Raw genomic sequence first — 19,448 nt, 5'->3', positions numbered from 1 at the left:
CAAAACCTGTGTTTTTAATTACTCAACTGCATGGCTCTTGGTTGCTCTGCTTTCCCCAGGAAAGTCATGCATGTATGAGAGCTCAGTGACTACAGCCTACCTACATTTATTCCTCCTATATCTTTTCCAGAATAAAAGTTTCCAAATAATTGAGCTTCTAGTCTTTTTGCCATACTATTCAAGATCCCTTGAATGTGCTCAAGGTTGTCATTGTCCTAAAAACTGAATAGGTGGGTGTGGTTATCCAGAGAAAAATTTTTTAAATTGTTCTGAATCCACAAGTAAAGCTACTACATGTAAGAGACATTATGTTTTTAGGTCTCTACTGCTTATTTCTACTCAACTTGCTATCAACTTAAATAATTGACTTTTTACATAGCATTTACTTATATTTCTTATTATAGTCATTCATTCTTCCTTCCATTTTTTTTTCTTTTTCTATACAAATGGAAACTAAAGCTTAGAGAGAAAACATACTTGAATACGGTCACTCAGGTCCTAAGTGGTCCTGATAAGGATAAAACCCAGCTATGTTAGATGCTACCATGAAATGTGCAACCAGATTCAAACCTCCCAAGAGTTTATACAGTCTGACGACTCAAAAAGACAAACTTCTCATTATGCTGAAAATGAAACTGCCTAGACTTGTCATTCCACACCATATGGCTGAATCCCAGCTGACAAGAAGCTCATTTCTGCAACCCACTGGGCTCATTTCACTGAGTAGGTTGATGCAAGATTTGTGGGGTGGTCATTTCCAAGTCTTTTTAGCATTGACAGCAGCAGTGATATTTATTTTGATGCTTCCTTTCTACATTTCACATAAAAAAGCAAATGTTCCTAATGATGAAGAGAGACAGATTTTATCCTACATTATGCTCTAAGTGAAATATCACAAACATAGCTGCAAACAACAACGAAAATACCCACCTGCTTTGAAGTGACCAAAACCTATAATCATTTCCCAGTCTTCAGTCTAAGTGAATGTGGGGGTGGGGTAGGGTAGAGGTTAAGTTCTGAAGTGATACCATCACAGAGTTTTGGATGTTAAGATTAAGCCAAAGTGTCTGGACGTTTAAAATTATCCTGTGCCATTGCAAAGTCAGATTTTAAAGTGGTGAAGTGACTCATGATGCACCAAGGAATTAACAGGAAGTGCCAAATTCACTTGCATAGAATGATCTGGGTGTGAGATGACACCACTTTTTCCCCTAGGCATTTTTGTTTTACAGCTGGTACAGCAAAGTATTTTTTTTTTTTTGAGACGGAGTCTCACTATATTGCCCAGGCTGGAGTACAGTGGCACGATCTTGGCTCACTGCAACTTCCACCACCTGGGTTCAAGCAATTCTCCTGCCTCAGCCTCCCCAGTAGCTGGGATTACAGCTGTGTGCCACCACACCTGGATAATTTTTATATTTTTAGTAGAGACGGGGTTTCACCATGTTGGTCAGGCTGGTCTTGAAATCCTGACCTCATGATCCACCTGCACTGGGCTCCCAAAGTGCTGGGATTACAGATGTGAGCCACTGCGCCTGGTCCAAAGTGCTCTTAAACATGAGGATAGCTCGAAGTCTCTGGGTTTCCCTCCACATCAGCCAAGAATTAAAATAGAAAATGCCATTTCTACAAAAAGAGGAAAGCATAAATTGTGAAAATAGGAAAAGTCTTAGGAATATATTTACATGTAGTGAAGTGCACTGAGGCTGGAGTCTATAGGCAGGGATTTGAACATGGGCCCTTCCACTTACTGGCACTTGATCTTGGGCAATGTTCCCCTTCTGAAAATGAGACCAGATAGAGGCCACAGCAAGTATAGGGCTTTAAGGTAAAGCCCTCTATGTCCAACATGCCCGGTTGGGAATTCTAGCTGTCAGCCATGCTTTGGTTCACCTTTCCCTATGGCTCAGCTCAATTGTGTCAACTGTAAAACAGGGGTGATAAAAACGGTGTCTACCCCACAAGGTGTTTCTGAGGTGTAAATATAATACTGCATATCAAGCATAGTACCTAAATCATAGCAAGTAATCAATAGACCTTTTATAAAAAGAGTATCCACATAAAGGGTTTTAAAAAATAAGTTATAAGCGGTCCCCAGAGGACACAGAGGGGGAAAAGAATCAAACTATACTAAGACTCCAATGTCTCAAGTCTCCCCTTTCAAATCCTCACAGACATGGTTTGGCTGTGTCTCCGCTCAAATCTGATCTTGAATTGTAGCAACCATAGTCCCCACGTGTCATGGAAAGAACCCAGTTGGAGATAATTGAATCATAGGGGTGGGTTTTTCCTATGCTGTTCTTGTGATCGTGGATAAGTCTCATGAGATCTGATGGTTGCATAAAGGGCAGTTTTCCTGCATGTGCTCTCTTGCCTGCCTCCATGTAAAATGTGTCTTTGTTCTTCCTTTGCTTTCTGTCATGATTGTGAGGCCTCTCCAGCCATTTGGAACTGTGAGTCCATTAAACCTCTTTTTCTTTATAAATTACCCAGTCTAGGGTATGTCTTTATTAGCAGGGTGAGAACAGACTAATATACTCGCCTACAACCCAGAGAAATCTTGGTCTTTCATCTGTTTTATTTATTGGGACTATGTATGAAATTTTATTTTTAAAAGCTTCAGTCACTGGAAAACATTATATAAAAATGTCTTCTCTAGGTAACTCTAATTTTACAGATATAAAAAAGCAAGGCCCTGAAAGAAAAAGGGAGTTGTTTCAGATCATGCCACAGGTAAACCACTGACCAGGGATTAGACTGCACCTGGCTTTATCATCTCTGCACCCTGTATTTTTGCCTCCATTAAACCCCATAAGGATGGTCACTTCCATCTTTTGACTATGCTGAGCTCATGATGGCCAGGATGAGACTGGGACAGGACAGTATAATGGGGACAGTAAGAGTGTTAAGGAAGTCAGGGGCAAATACAAGTGGGAGAATCGGGGGTGAGGTGATGGAATATATGTGCACACACGTACATATGCGTGCATTTGACCATGATAGGCATTCAAGATCCACTGAATTTGAGAGGCTGGCAGAATATCCAGATGAAGAAGATCCAGAATTCAAGGAAGATACCAGACTGGAGATGAAGCTCTAAGAGTCATCCAGAAAGGAAATTAGACATGTATGTGTACTGAGAAAGGAAGAGAGAAATAGACCAGACAAGCTGACTGTGGGAGGAGGTAAAGACCAAGAAAAAATACAGGAGTAATGGAAGATAAAGAAGATGCAAAGTGCAAATAATAATGCAGAGATAAATATAATTTCAGGTAAACGTACCTTATAATAATACTAGTAATTTAAGATGATAACACCTAGCACTTATTGGACACTTAGTATTTTAGCCAATTCAGTACTTTACATAGATGATTTCATTCAATCTTTTTAGCAGTCTCAGAAGATAAATACTTCTATTATACCAATTTTATAAACAGGTAAGCAAGCAGGCACAGAGAGATTAGATACTTTGCTTAAGGTTACACAGCTAGCAAAGGATAGAAATTGGGTTAAAAACAGGCTAATTCTAGAGCCTGAGATTTTAGTCACTATGCTACAGTGAATCTCAGGGAGCTAAAGAAGGAAAAGTAGCATTAGCATTAATAGTAATCGTAGTATAAGTAGTAACAGCAGCAGCAGCACTTACTGTTGACTGAGCACTATTTTGTGCTAGGGGCTCTGATAAGTGGATGTAACAGAGTCTCATTTAACCTTAGGGACAACTCAAGATGGGAGATGTTCTTAGCCTTATTGAGCCGAAAAGGAAACTGGCTCAGTGATGCCAGCAACTTGCCCAAAGTCACAAAACTAGTGGGTGACAGCAGGAATTAAAAACCCGGTCAGCTGGAGTTCTAGGATCCTTAAATCACCATGCTAGATCATTTCAGCGTACAGCCATAAAAGATTCATTTGCTATGTGCTCAAATTCAATAATTCCAACAGTGGGATCATAGAAATTTCTGCAAATATTTTTAATAACGAATTCTCAGTGTTTTCACCATAGCTTCTAATTCAGTAAATCAGAGTTGGAACTATGAACCTAAACCCTTCCAAAGTTTCCTAGATGATTCTTCAGTTGCAACCAGGTTTAGGAATCACTGCATCATGTATGCAAGTCTGGAATGCGTCAAGCACGCCTGCCAGTCTCTGAGTACAGGATGTGCTAAATGAGACTTCTTTGGATGAGCACTCATTTTCACACAAAGCTCAGTGTTGAAAGATGTGCCAAAAATACTTGACAGCTTGAGAAATTTCCACTAGGGGACCAGACTCAGGGAGGTTCAACTGCCTTCCTTTAAAAGAATCCAGGAAACTGGCCTAAATCACTCTTCTAGACACCATTTGTCTTAGTCAGTTCAGGCTGCTGTAACAAAGTACCATAGCCTGGGTGGCTTATAAACAACAGAAATTGATTTCTCACAGTTCTGGAGGCTTAAAGTCTGAGATCAGATACCAGCCTGGTCAGGTTCTGGTGAGGCTCCTATTCCAGGTTGCAGACTGCTGACTTCTTGTACCCTCTCATGTCAGAGAGGGATCTCTGGTCTTCTCATCCCCTCGGAAGGACACTAATCCCATTCATGAGGGCTCCACCCTCATGACTTAATTACCCCTCAAGGCTCCACCTCCTAATACCATTATCTTGGGAGTTAGGATTTCGATATATGAATTTTGGGAGGACACATCCTGTTCATAACACCATTTTGCTTCTCCTCTAAAATGTGCACAGTAGCATCAAACAAGTTAAATGATTCAAGTTTCCTTACCTAAAACTCGTAATCTTTCAGCTCCTACTACCACTTCATTATTGTCTGCAGAGAAGAGCAATTTTCCAGAAACAGTTTTTACCTCAAATTTTTTACCATAAGCTTCTACGGCTTTTGGACCTGAGAGATATAGAGAGATAGAGAGATAGAGAGGAGAGAGGGGAGAGAGAGAGAGAAAACACCATTAGTCTCATCGCTTTGACTACAAAAAGCTTTTCATAGAACACACATATCTAACAAGATTGTATGAGACTTCAATGTTCAGTGGACTGGTTTTCAAAAGCTGACCATGAAAATCAGTCTCATGACTTTAGCCAGATCTTGTCAATTACTTTTAGTAATATATTCTTGGGCTATAATTTTGAAGACCAGCAAGCCCTTCCTCCAAACTAATCCTTGACTGTGATTTCCCTCAGCTAACCACCAAACTGCTGTCAAATAGTTACGGATTTTTGCTTGCATTTATCAAGGCACAAGAGGCTCAACACTTCTCGAGGCGATCACATATCTTTGGCCCTCCCTAATTATCAGAAAGAACTTTTTAAAATTCAGCTGAAATGTGTTTAACTTTGTACCCTTAACCCACTGGCTGCATTTGACACCAAGAGAAATTTATTTCCTTAGTATATAGATCATTTCATAGCAGAAATGGTTATTGTAATTAATTGCCTTAGAAGTTGTTCAATCTTTTACTTTAGGATTTTGTTCAGTGAAAACTAAATTTAGATGGTTTATCAGATGACAACAGATGCTGTTCTTGAATGTGGAGCTGTAATACTGCACGAGGAAATCAAGCTCAATTCCATAGCATCTATATTCTGATGGAGACACACCAATATACATTTAAAATTTTATTATTAAACCAGAAAACTGCAGAAAGATTTAGGTACCATGGAAAAAGTAAACCAGGTTGATGAGCTAGAATTTCTAAAAGAAGAAAGCATTCCAATCTATCTGAGCTGGATCTACTGGATCTACCTGAATACCTGAATTTCATGGGGTTCTCAAAAGCTGGTCTACAGAAATACACAGGAATAATCCAGGAGTATAATCATTCTCACTGAACCTAGCTCAGATCAAAAGAAATTCATCTTTTCATCTAGAAGTTCCTACAGAAAAAAAATTTGAGGGTAGAGTCTAAAAATCTTATACTTTTTCCAAAATTGTTCAGAAGATTCTGACATGGAATTGTTTTCTTTCTGGTATTTTTCAAAAGAGTGTCACTTAATAATAAATAGCAATGAGAGAGTCCCCAGTGTCTTCCAGCCAAAGACCACTAGGAACACACCTGCTGTTGAACAAACTGGGTTTATTACTCATTGCAGTGAGGGACAACACACACCATAAGGAAAACCATAGGACATCTCAGAAAGAAGTCATGAGAAAGGACTTATCAGAGGATGTGACCTTATATTAGCTTATTTTGGGGAACGTTTAAGGAAATAAGGCTCTACCCTGGATTAAATACTATCAGGAAATGGGAGTAAATCTTATCTAGAAGAAAGACAGACCAGGGAAATGCTAAAAATGTGGTGAATAAAGAAACAGAGTCACTCTTATTAGCCAGGATAGGGGGATGTTTGGTCTTTTTTGTGGTCTGGACAATGTTGATAGTTTTGCTATGTACACACATGACCAAAGTTGTGTTTGTGTGTTTGTGTTGTTTTGTCTTGATCCATCATGGCCACTGAACAGCCTTGTCTGGTGCGTGTGTTCTGAAAAATTACATTGAAGCAGGAGAATGCTAAGGCTGGGCTAATAGTGCCAACCAGTCACTGGGATCTGGGGTGGCTTTTCTCTTTGTCAAGACTGTCGGACTAGGAATCAGAAGACATGAATTATTTCCCAACTCATTCTTATTCTGCGGTAACATGATTTGGGGCAAATCATTTGATCTTTCTGAACCTCAGTTTCTCCATCTATAACATTGGACTATCACTGCCTACTGTATCTACGTTATAGAAAGTTTGAAAGAATCAAATGACATTGTGTTTATAAAAAGAAATCTATGGGTGGCAAAGTGCTGTGAGTGTAGGAAACCACTCCTGTGGACATCACCACTCTTGTGGACATCGCCATTCTACTGCAATGGGACAACACATGGAAAAGAATGCATGATGAGTACTTATTAGTGCACTTTCCTTACTCACATAATCACATCTATTAAGCAGACCTCATCCCTTGCCAGTGTGTCCACACCAGCCCTCCAACACAAAGAAGGATATTGGAAAGGCTCCCTAATGAGTAGGAGATTGAAACAGCAGAGATAGGACAGCACTTCCAAGCATCATGGAACCTGGAAGTCATCTTATCTGACCACTTTGATGCTGCAGATGAGGAGAACAAATGGCGGCAAGGCAGAGGGCTCTCGCAAGGTTAAAGACAATGGCAGGTCTCGGTCTGGAATGGAGCTCTGAGAATTATTCCACAGAAGGAAAGGGGCATTTATTTGTCTAGGAAGGAGAAGGGGGCTGGGGCCAGCACATCTGGAACAGCCAGGAAATAAGCTCTGTGAGGATAAGGAGAAATAGAAAACTGGAGACAAGGGCCAGAAGGAAATCTTGAAAGAGCTGAGATGTCCAATGAGGGATTTGGCTTCAGTTTTTCTGCAAAGGCTAAGATGTAGCTATCTTCTTGATGGCATCAAAACCTTGAATAAAATCTATATTATATTGTCAATGCTTTAGGGTTATTACTTTATTTTTGTGAGGAGGGAGATTGAGAATGGGAAGGTAATGAAGTACTAATGAATGAATGAATGACCTCAGGATGGGCACAGGGCGAGCAGTTTGCCCATTTTTGTTCCATTCATATAAAAAAGCAGTTGTATAACTTGGGGACACACATGCTTGGACTTCTCCTCTGTGGACCTGGGCAATATCATCATCCTGGTCCCTGAGGAGTTAAGGACACCTTCCTGTGTTACTTTGAACTCATGAACAGCTGTGAGACATACAGAAGCATATACTAAAGGACTATAGCAGTATAGAAAGTATGCTTCAGCAATCAGAGAACACAAAGTACAATTAAGCTATCTTGCTTTTCAGGGCTTCACAGAACATAAAGTGGAATTCACCAAGAGCCACAACCCTTTGGGTATCTGAAGCTCAGTAATTGGTAGTTTTAGCCAAAACCCCACAGAGCAACTGCTGGCTCAGTGGTACAGACGGCTTGTCCTTTGTTGATTTCACCTGAGGCTGCCAAATTCCCTGGACATGGCTGGAATCCTTAAAAATGACTCTAGAGAAAAACGCAAATGGAGCTGGAGACAGCTCAGGAGGTCACATGCTGAACTCATTGTTCCTCTCTGGGAAGAAAAAAACCACTATTCCTAATGTGAAACTAATCTTGAATTAATCCCCCTCTGTGTAGTCTATGTGTGGAGTGCCTCCTTAATTAATCTCCTAAACAGGGAGGAGAACTGGAGCCCCATCAAAATGCATCAACAGTCTCCATGAGTCTGGGAGGTGCAAAGGCCTGGTGGCCTTCAAGCCTAATTTCTCTTCCCAACTCTCTTAATACTAGAACCCTTCCCCACTCCCTCATGATGCTGTCCAAAGCATCTCCACTGCTTTCCTCCATGTTGGTAGGAGGGTTCCCCATTCAGACCCACTACTGAGATACTAAATCAGCAGCCTGCCTTATGGTCAAATAGGCATTCGTGATCTAATTTGAGAACTTAACTATCATGTGAAGCATTGTTTCCTGTGAAAAGACTTCCTGGACATCTAACATTAGAATTTCTAATGGGTTTTTGAGACATTCTTTAGGTAAACAGAATTCTTTATTCCTCAGGATAGCCTTTGTAGACCTCACTGCTTAGAAGACAGGAGTGATTTGTTTTCCAATAAGTACAGCACCCAGCACAACAGGCATTAGAAGGTATTGTCTGCTGGCATGGCTGGGTGCTTTTCCACTGTGTGCATTAATGTAATGTAAAAGGAGAGTATTGAAGGAAAACTTTTAAGGGTGTATTGTTGCATGTGTGTATGTGTGTGTGTGTGTTTAGAATGATGTTTTAAACATATCTAATGTCTTCTCTAGAATTCATCATAGGGAGACAGAAAACAAATACCAAATACCACTGGAGGGATAGAGTCAAGAATAGTGACACAGGAGAAGGGAGGAGGAGGAAGAAACAAGGGAAGAGAGGAAGAAGAAGAGAGACGAGAGAAGGGGAAGGAAAGGGATAAAGGGGTGGTAGGAGAGAGGGGAAGGAATAGGGAGAGAAGCACTGAAGGGGAGGGGAAAAGGTGTCAGAAGGGTAGGGATAGAAGGGAGAGGAAGAGTGGGGGGAAAAAAAGAGACTGACTCACTCTTTTGCTGAATAATAGTCATTTGGGCAGTTCCAGCTTTATCAAAACAAAATCTCAAGTAAACCAAATCTCCCACTACAAATAAATGGGAAATGATCAACAGGCTAAATAAGTTCCTTTTGAATGTGAAAATCTGGGAGCTGGAGGTTGGATTTATTACCCTCCTGGAGGCAATTTTCACACACGCTGCTTAAATCATTGCTTACTGAAGCTGTTTATTTAATTATTTAGCATTGTGACTGCGGGCCAGATGTTATATAAGCAAGGCGGAAGATCCAGTCACATGCTGAAACAACATGTTTATGGATTATGGGCTCTGCCGGGCAGCAGTTCCTTCAATCCCTGAGTTTCTTGATTGGCGGATGGTCCAAGTCACCCACTGGCTATGAATCTCTAGACATCTACATGCAGCACTCCAGGGGCAGAGTAGGAGTGAGGCTCCCTCCCCAGGAGTGAAGACTATGGGCACAAAGGTACCTGTTTCCCCATGGCTTATTAGTGGGTTCCAGATATTTTATTCACAATAACAGTAATGTTTCAAGGCATTTGGGTAACTGGCTTCTCAAAATGTCCATCTGTATACTTTACTCTTAGCCCTGAAGCCAAACAAATGGCATTTTCTGTCTGTAAGTATAACAATGCCATTCACACATACATTCCTTTTCCCTTCCACTGTGGGGGTGCATAATGCCTCCCTGTTCACTGCTTACAGAGTGGGCATTGATTGTGCTGCTCAACATGTTACCAAATCACGAGGTCCATGTTTATCATTATAATCATTATTGTGAATAACCAGTCCTTGTTTAGATTTCAGGAATTTGTAGTTTAAAACACAGTGGGTGCTTTCCACAGCCATTAGGCGCAGATCTGCTGTATTAAAAGAAATTACACACAAACATATTCAGTAAAGATACATCCACATCCTGCAATTGAGTTAGCTTCAAAGTCAGCACGTACAGCAAATATGGCATGGGTTCAAACTATAGTTAAAAATCCCTTTCACAGCCCATAAAGTATGGTCCCTGGCTTTATAGATACTGCATTCTTCTCTCAACCAATCCATCACAGCCTGTTTTTCCTCCAGCATTGGAGCAAGAAGCTTTTCTTTGGCTGAGCACCTGATGAAGCAGCTGGTTTATACTTAGGGGCCATGTTCTATGAAAATCTGCTTAGAAAAATTTTTTTTCTTACCCCACTAAGTAGGTATCATTAGATTTCATAAGTTTAATATGTGTACAGATGGGATTCTACCCTCTAGTAAAATCATGGAACACATGCTACATTCTCTTTCTCAACACTGTGTTAGCACACTTTATTTTCAGGTTCATATGGTGTTTCCTTTGACCATTAATTTTGTATTCTGAGTGCCTCGCATGGGCTAGGCACTGCTAAGTTCTCCCTTTTCTTACCTGTTATAAGCTGAGTTAGCACTTTAGTCTGGTCATTGAGAATGTTCACTGTAACATTTCTGGCAGACTTGAAGTACAGGGCATTACCCTGCAATAAGAAAATAAGAGAAAGACATGAAAATGATAGATTTCTAAACAAAAAGAACTGTCATTACAACTCTCCAAGGGGCTGAAATGGCTTTAGCCAAGTTCCAATCAATGTGTCTTTACTCAAAAACTCCAAATGTTTAAAGATCCCTATGTACATGATAATTAACTAGCATCTATCTAAAACAGATTTCTTCCAAAGAAATGCACACATACACATACACACACACACACACACACACATACACACACACACACACACACACAATATAGATTCCCCCAGAACACACACACATTATTATGGTTGAATCAGAGAAAATTAAGACACAAAGCCCATTAGATCTTACTGAAAATATTAGTCTTGGTACACAGAATGATCAGAAATGAATGATAATCTCCTAATGTCATCCTTTCTTCAAAAGACCCATGCAGAGTCCTTATAGAAGAGCAGGAAGGTTCTGTAAAATACCCAAGATCTGCCCCTCGGGCATACCCACCAACTATAAGAATCCTTTGTAGAGATGTTTGCAATGCATGTATACAAAACCCAGGAGATCTGATGTCCCCAAGTATGCCTCTGCCTCCGTTTTCTTCCCTTTCTTGTCTCCAGACTCCTTTTCCTCTAGGCCGTCTGTGCCTGTATCTACTCTGCCCTTTATCTAAAGGGCTCCCCAACTTTTTCACACAGTGGTACACATTTCTGGGCATGACTCAGAATAGGGCTTGGCACACTTTTTATTGAAAGTCCTGAGACTGAATATTTCAGGCTTCATGGGATGTATGTCCCTGTTGTAACTACTCAACTCTGCTGTTTTGGTGTAAAACTTGCCTTAGGCCATATGTAAACAAAGAGGGTATGACTGTATTTCATTAAATATTATTCATGGAAAATGACATCTAAATTTCATAAAATTTTAATTTTATATTTAAAATTTAATATAATCTGAATATGCCATGAGATATTCTTTTTGTGTTTTGTCTCCCCCTCCCACCACTTAAAAACATGAAAACCATTCTTAGATCACTGGTGATACAAGAAGAGGCAGAGGGTTGAATGTAGCTCAAAGGCCACTGCGTGCCAACCCTTGGTTTAGAAGTTGTCATTTTCTTAGAGTAAACTAAAGCCATAAATTAAAGGATGAATCTCTGACACAGAACATGGAAAAAGGAATCTGGTAGCCATTCCTGGCTTTTGGAACCTTTGTCACTATCTGGTATATTACTGCCTGAAAATTCAATAATAGCTCAATGCTTTGAGCCCCAAATACATAAAAATCATTGTCCTACAAGTTGTGAGCAAGCAGAAGACAGGCAAAGTTCAGTCTTTACCTTCTAAGTCTTATATTCTAATGGAGACCAGGAGATGGTCACAAATATGCTAGCCAGAGAATAGCAAGAGTGATTTCAGAGCTATGAGATGTTTGGGGGACTTCCCTGAAGGGTGAGATTATTCTCAGTTTGGGGCTGTGGAGCAGGAAGCAAAGAAGAATTCCTGAAGGAATGAACACTTGGGCTAAGCCTTGAAAAGAATAGACACAATTTTATCAAGTTGAAATGAAAAAAGAAAGTCATAGAGGTAAGAAAATTGTGGGCTGTCTAATGTCTTTTTCCTTCTAAAACTGGTGGGGATGCAGACTGGATTGGCCAGCCCAGTCCAGTCACCTGCACATGGCAGAATGGCAACCAACACCCATCCCCAGGTGGCTTTCAAAAGTGGAGGAAAGGGGAGGGAATATGATATCACTTCAATCAAGATTTATGCTCTCCTGGTATGAAAGGTGCAGATTTTGATATTTGTATTTGATAGCAACGATATCATCACAGCCTGTTTTGATGTGATGTGGCTGACAGAAGTTACTTACCTTAATAATCCTACAGTGTAGTATATTTTCCTTGCTCTCTGAAGAGCTAACAATCTGATCTGGGAATTCAGATAAATAGTGAAAACCACGAGGCAGCACACAACAACTCCCACATTCAGGAAAGGCTTTGAACTCTTAGCATGGCTGGAATCCTGAGGGGAGACTTGCCAGAGGAAAACTTGGCTTATTTTCACCTTTCCTCCTAACAAAAGGGCAGGCTGGTCACAGCAGCACTGTTTCTATCTAACACTAACTTAGGTAACAAGTGAGACTGACCTTGTAAAGTAAAGGTTCAGAGTGTGAGCTCTGGAGGCAAACAATTTAGGCTTTATAACAACTCCACTTCTATGGTAATTGTGTGGCCTTGGGTAAATCATTTCTCTTTTAGTTTCTGTTTAGTTTCTGCATCTGTGAAATGAAGTTAAAGGCTACATAATGATGTTGAAAAAAAGACCCCCCAAAATAAAGAAAAATATGTGTAAAGTACCTGAAATGACTCTAGAACCACTTTAAAACTATAAACAAACAAACAAAAGCTACATGAGGAGAGCTCCTTAGAGAAATGGCTGGCACAAGAAATCCTCAACAGGAGGCTGCAGCATCTTTTAATGCCAGAAAGGAAGTGTTTAAAAAACAAAAAAACCAAAATCTTACAATCATAGGGGTATGTCAAAGTGACACAGAAGACAACTGAAAGAGCTTTCAACAGCTAAAGCTGAAAGCATTTGAGGAACAAAACAAATAATGCAGTATTGTATTATAACCCAGAGCATAAAATAAATATCCATGAGTCTATACAAATATAAATGAACAGATAAATGAGGTTGAATAGTCAAATCTACCCAGACAGAGGAATTCCAAAAAATCTACATAGATTAAATCCTCACTCCTTAATGGTGATCTGTGCCTAGTATCTTCATTTCAAAGAGCACCGTATAGAAAGGGGAAATAAAAGAGTAATTTTACATTTGAGATATCTGACCAACACTACCTCAGCCAGCTAACCAAAAGCAACATCAAGACTGGTATATCATGTTGATAGCATGCACCCTTGATATGATAAAAAGACAATGGCACTTTGCCTCTGTGGTCTTCCTCCTCAACATCCATAATCCCCATCTAAACATGAGGAAATAGCAAATATCAATTGACGGCCATTTTACAAACTACCTTATCAGTACCCTTCAAAACTGTCGAGGTCATCAAAACTAAAGAAAATCTGAGATACTATCACAGCCAAGAGCGTAGGGAGATATGAGAGCTATACATAAGGTGGTTTCCGGGATACAATCCTTGGACAGAAAAAGGATATTACTTAAAAAGAAAAAAACACCAAAGTAATCAAAATAAAGGGTGGACTTTAGTTAATAATAATGTATCATTATTGGTTCATTAATTGTGACAAAATTTACCTACTAATATTAGATGTTAACAGGAAAGCCTGAGTTTGGGATGTATAGAAACACCCTTGTTTCTATAGTTTTATGGTACATATAAAACTATGATAAAATACAAAGTTTTTTTATTATATAATTGAAAGCGGTATTAGGCTGCAAAATTCTAAGATCTTGAGTTTCAGAAAGAGACCTTGGAAAGGCCCCCATCTTTGAGTAGGCAGGGAGTTTGATACACTGTGAACACATGATTTCACTTTTGATCACATTAGAAAATTCTCCCTTATACTGAGACAAAATATATTTCCATGAGATTTTGCCTTTGGAAATACTAAAGGAATAGTCCATGGGTCCTCTCACAGCAAGTTCTTCACCCAGGGCTCTCTCTGCACAACCACTCTTCTGGAAGGCTCGCAACACTAGGTAGTCAGAACATAGTGACTTCTCCACAGTCATCACAATGCATTGGTTGCAGTGATCTATGTTTACTAAAATAACACTAACTTTGAATATCACCTGGAAAAAACTGGCTTCTACAAAGTGAGATTTGTCATTAAAATCATTTTCAAAGGATAGTTTGTAAGTTTTTCTTCAGCAAGCATCAAATATCTCTATTATTAACATTATTATTTTCAATAGGATGCTTTAAGTTGTGTCTGAATTGATCCATTTAAAAGCATAACAAGTTACTGAAAAACAATACTATAGTACAGTTATTTCTATTTTCTTGGAGTCTCTTTTTATAAATATGCTTGGGTAGATTTCTATTGTTTTGAAATTTTTTTCCAGTCATGAATAATGAAGCTACACTGTGAAGCTCTTTCTCAAAATAAGCTGGGAAACAGTCCAGTTTTCCCATTGTAGCATTCCTATTCAGCTACTCTCTGCACTGTGCCCAAATTTGGGAGCATTTTGGTCTCTCTCAATACTTCACTAAGTTTAGCTGTTTTGTCTCAATGATTCCTTTGAGGGGTCATGTTCATCTGTCACCACTGCAAGGGGACTGCCAGCTTTTCTAGTGCCCCACATATTCCTGGCACCCATTAGGCTTTAAATAAATATTTGCTGAATAACTGAATGCTCAGATCAAATTAAGAGTCAACAGAGAGTGAGAGTTGTCAACAAAAGAAATAATTACACAAAAGTTGACAGTAACTGTCAGTTTTCAAAAGGCAAGCCATTAAGCATGAGTGATGTTATAATCTAAACATATAAAAAGCAGTGTGGTGGGAGGAGGCCACATAGATATATAGCCAGCAAATATTTGTTCACTTCCTAATGCAGTGCAAGGAATGGTAGAAGATACAAATTAGACTTGAGATGTTGAGTCTCTAGGTGACAGAAAGAAGCAGCAGCACACATTATTACTCAAATTCTTGCGGACATAAAGGTCAAAACATGCCTGGAATCTGTGCTGGGCATGTAGCACTCATCTGGCATGTGGTAGTGAATGTGCCCTCTTTCAACTGCCCCTTATTAATCCACTGTATTAACATTTTCAACTGTCTTCTAAGCATAAAGCACTGTTCTAAAGGCTGAGCAGGTAGCCCCTGGTCTGCCGGAGTCTACAAACTACCAGGGGGCATAGACACTTAACTGAGTTCTGTAAGCGATCATATAATTGCAGTCTTAACGTTTGCAGTGAACACAAAGTAGAAGGTGAAATGAGATCACATGCAGTGAGACCTCCTCTAACTCGGGTGGTCAGGAAAGACCTTGTTAGGGGAGAGACATTTTAGCAAAAACATAGACAAGTGTATTTGGCCCTCTGAAAAAAAGAGCTTGGTATATACTTAAGGGACACAGAGAAAGACTATGTGCTTGGAGTTTCATGCTTAAGGGAGATAGAAAAATTTAATATTGCCCATGCTGTTCTTTGATGAACAGAAATGTTTAATTTTGATGTAAGAAAACATTTGTTTCTACTAATGGATTGCGTCTTGGGATTTCACGAAGAAATCCTTTCCTTTCCTAGTTCATTCTATATATTTTCTTCTATCAACATTTGAGTTTTACTTTTCATAGTAAGTCTTTATTCTCTCTGGAGTCTACTTCAGTATGTAGTTATGTAGGAATTCAAATGGAAGGCAGTTTCCTCAACACTATCTACCAAACAATCATTATTTTTTCCCACTATTATGTGGTATCACTTTGGCACATATTCATTCCCAAATATATTTGAGTCTGACTCAGACTTGTAGGCTGTCTTATTGTCTATTTATCTATTCTTGTACCAATGTCATATTATCTTTGTTTCTGTGGCTTTGTGGTATGTCCAGATATCTGGTAAGACTATCTACCCATTTTGCCTTCATATTCCATTTTAACGGTTTTGAATTTTCTTCAGAAATGAGAAGTCACTGAAGAGTTTTAAGCAGGAGAAGGTGTGAACTAAACATGATCACTCTGGTTACCTTGTGGCGTCTGCTAGAAAGAGGAGTACATGATATGAGAGGCCAGGTGGGAGATTATTGTAGTCATTCAGCTAAGAAACAATAGCAACCTGAACTGGAGTGGAGGTAGGGGAAGACAAGTTACATTTTGAGAACTGGCAGGGGTTGGTAACTGATGTGGCTTGTGAATGAGAAAGGAGGCAGAGTGAGGGATAATCCTCATGTTGCTTGGCAATTGGAGAGGCAACAGCCATTTACTGAGCTACAGGGCAGGAGGTGAGGGAGTGAATATTTGAAGGGAGAGTTTGGTAGGTGAGAGGTTTGGGGCTTGAAGGCTCAGCTTTGGAAATGTTAAGTGTGAAATGCCTAGGAGTCTGATGTATTAGGGTGCACAGTTGGCACTGCCTTCAATCCTACATCATGTCTTTTAAGTTCCTCTGTGCCTTCCACTGTATACTAAAAGCTCCTCTCTAAAAATGTTCATAATTACACTATCTCAGCTGTCAACTCTCACAAAATTCTGTACATTTCCATGTTGACTCTTTCTGGCAGCTTAAAATTTGCTTTCTGCTCTCTAGACATCATCAGTGGGGATCCTATAAGAGGGTAGACATATTAAAACACAATTGTTAACTTAAAGGTAATATCTCAAGGCAAATCTCTCATAGTTTGAAGGTTACAAAGAATTCAAAGAAGCTTCTCAGGAAGTGAAAAATCAGTGGTTCTCCTACTGTGTGTGTGTGTGTGTGTGCGTGCACATGTGTGCATGCATGCACCTGTGTGCATCTGTGTGTGTCCAAAGGATAGTGGGGAGACGGGCTTGAATTACATACTTAGATCTAGGGATAAGGAAATCAGAAGGAGACATAAAATTAAGTTTTAATTCTAATTTGCTAGTCAAGCTTCCTGAAATGTAGCAAACTGCATAGGAGAAAAAAAATACTGATATATTTTCTTTAGGGGTGAGGTCAGATAAGAGGGTTAACTGGGATGCCTTGGCTAAGAATGACTTCCTCAATATCCAACCCAAGAGCCCAAAGCAACGGAGTGTAACCTGGATTCAGCTCTGTGGGAGTGCAGATGTCACAGAGATTGCTTTTGGGTGTGTAAAGAGGCAGATATTTTATCCTTACATGGCTGTGGACAGGAATGCTAGAGCTCAATTGGTTGCCCTTTTATGCACCCATCACAGTACTGGGAACTATAACAGAGCAGTACAAAAGGTACTAGATCTTTGTTCTGCATTTAGAAAGACAAAATTAACACTCATGTAACAACCCCAAACCCATATGAGATCAGAGATAGGCTGGAAAGGTGGCACTTGACAATGAACAATGCACTCTTCTATGTTTCCAAGGTGACAATTTCATCTTCCCAACATACAAAACAACATTTCTTCCAACAGCCTGAGCCTTCTTGCTAGCGTTTTCCAGTGCTCTATAAAAAACTTTCCCATAATATATAAATAGCCATTCTTAAAAAATAAATTAAAAAAAAATTGAGCCCCCAGGTCCATTCCAAGATGGCTGAATAGGAACAGCTCTGGTCTGCATCTCCCAGCATGACTGATGCAGAAGAGAGTGATTTCTGCATTTCCAACTGAGGTACCTGGTTAATCTCATTGGGACTGGTTGGACAGTGGGTGCAGCCTATGGAGGGTGAGCTGAAGCAGGGCAGGGCATCGCCTCACCAGGAAAGCACAGGAGGTTGGGGGATTTCTCTTTCCTAGCCAAGGGAAGCCATTTCAGATGGTACCTGGAAAAACGGGACCCTCCCATCCAAATACTGCACTTTTCCAATGGTCTTAGCAAATGGCACACCGGGAGATTATATCCCATGCCTAGTTCAGCAGGTCCCACACCCACAGAGCCTTGCTCACTGCTAGCGCAGCAGTCTGAGATCAACCTGCGAGGCAGCAGCCTGGCAGGGGGTGGGGCATCCACCATTGCTGAGGCTTCAGTAGGTAAACAAAGCGCCCAGGGAAGCTTGAACCTGACAGAGCTCAATGCAGCTCAGCCAGGCCTGCTGCCTCTGTAGACTCCAACTCAGGGGGCAGGGCATAGCTGAACAAAAGGCAGCAGAAACTTTTGCAGACTTAAACGTCCCTGTCTGACAGCTCTGAAGAGAGCAGCGGTTCTCCCAGCACAGCGTTTGGGCTTGGAGAATGGACAGACTGCCTCCTCTAGTGGGCCCCTGAACCCCATGTAGCCTAACTGGGAGACACCTCCCAGTAGGGGCCAACTGATACCTCATACAGGCAGGTGCCCCTCTGGGACGAAGCTTCCAGAAGAAGGATCAGGCAGCAATATTTGCTGTTCTGCAATATTTGCTGTTCTGCAGCCTCCGCTGGTGATACTCAGGCAAACAGGGTCTGGAGTGGACCTCCAGCAAACTCCAAAAGACCTGCAGCTGAGAGACGTGACAGAAGGAAAACTAACAAACAGAAAGGAATAGCATCAACATCAACAAAAAGGACATCCACACCAAAACCCCATCTGAAGGTCACCAACATCAAAGACCAAAGATAGACAAAACCACAAAGATGAGGAGAAACAGGAGTAGAAAAGCTGAAAATTCTAAAAATCAGAGCACCTCTTCTCCTCCAAAGGATAGCAGCTCCTCACCAGCAATGGAAAAAAGTGGGATGGAGAATGACTTTGAAGAGCTGACAGAAGTAGGCTTCAGAAGGTTGGTAATAACAAACATCTCCGAGCTATAGGAGGATGTTCGAACCCATCACAAGGAAGCTAAAAACCTTGAAAAAAGATTAGATAAATGGCTAACTAGAATAAATAGTGTAGAGAAGAGCTTAAATGACCTGATGGAGCTGAAAACCATGGCACTAGAACTACGTGATGCATGCGCAAGCTTCAATAGCTGATTCAATCAAGTAGAAGAAAAGGTTATCAGTGATTGAAGATCAAATTAATGAAATAAGCAAGAAGAGAAGTTTAGAGAAAAAAGAGTAAAGGGAAACGAACAAAGCCTCCAAGAAATATGGGACTATGTGAAAAGACCAAATCTATGTTTCATTGGTGTACCTGAAAGTGACTGGGAGAATGGAACCAAGTTGGAAAACACTCTTCGGAGTGTTCCCCAACCTAGCAAAGCAGGCCAACATTCGAATTCAGTAAATACAGAGAACACCACAAAGATACTCCTCAAGAAGAACAACCCCAAGACACATAATTGTCAGACTCACCAAGGTTGAAATGAAGGAAAAA

The 19,448-nt window shown here is 40.3% G+C and overlaps 1 protein-coding gene across 5 annotated transcripts in view; it reads right to left on the bottom strand.

Moving 5' to 3' along the window:
- The window catches only part of SGCD (sarcoglycan delta), a 1,033,257-nt gene that overhangs the window by 158,900 nt on the left and 854,909 nt on the right, over window positions 1-19,448 (bottom strand). For all 5 annotated transcript variants that reach the window (XM_008954393.6, XM_008954394.6, XM_063604282.1 and 2 more), the window contains 2 exons: window positions 10,489-10,576; window positions 4,764-4,883 (listed from right to left, as the gene is read on the bottom strand). In XM_008954393.6, coding sequence (XP_008952641.1) covers window positions 4,764-4,883; window positions 10,489-10,576 — 208 coding nt within the window. The remainder of the gene's footprint in view (window positions 1-4,763; window positions 4,884-10,488; window positions 10,577-19,448) is intronic.

The sequence above is a fragment of the Pan paniscus genome, chromosome 4 (genome assembly GCF_029289425.2).
Source record: "Pan paniscus chromosome 4, NHGRI_mPanPan1-v2.0_pri, whole genome shotgun sequence".
In the NCBI taxonomy this organism is placed as follows: domain Eukaryota; kingdom Metazoa; phylum Chordata; class Mammalia; order Primates; family Hominidae; genus Pan; species Pan paniscus.
The sequence above is the reverse complement of the archived record's forward strand: the minus strand, read 5'-3'. Positions and strand labels throughout refer to the sequence as shown.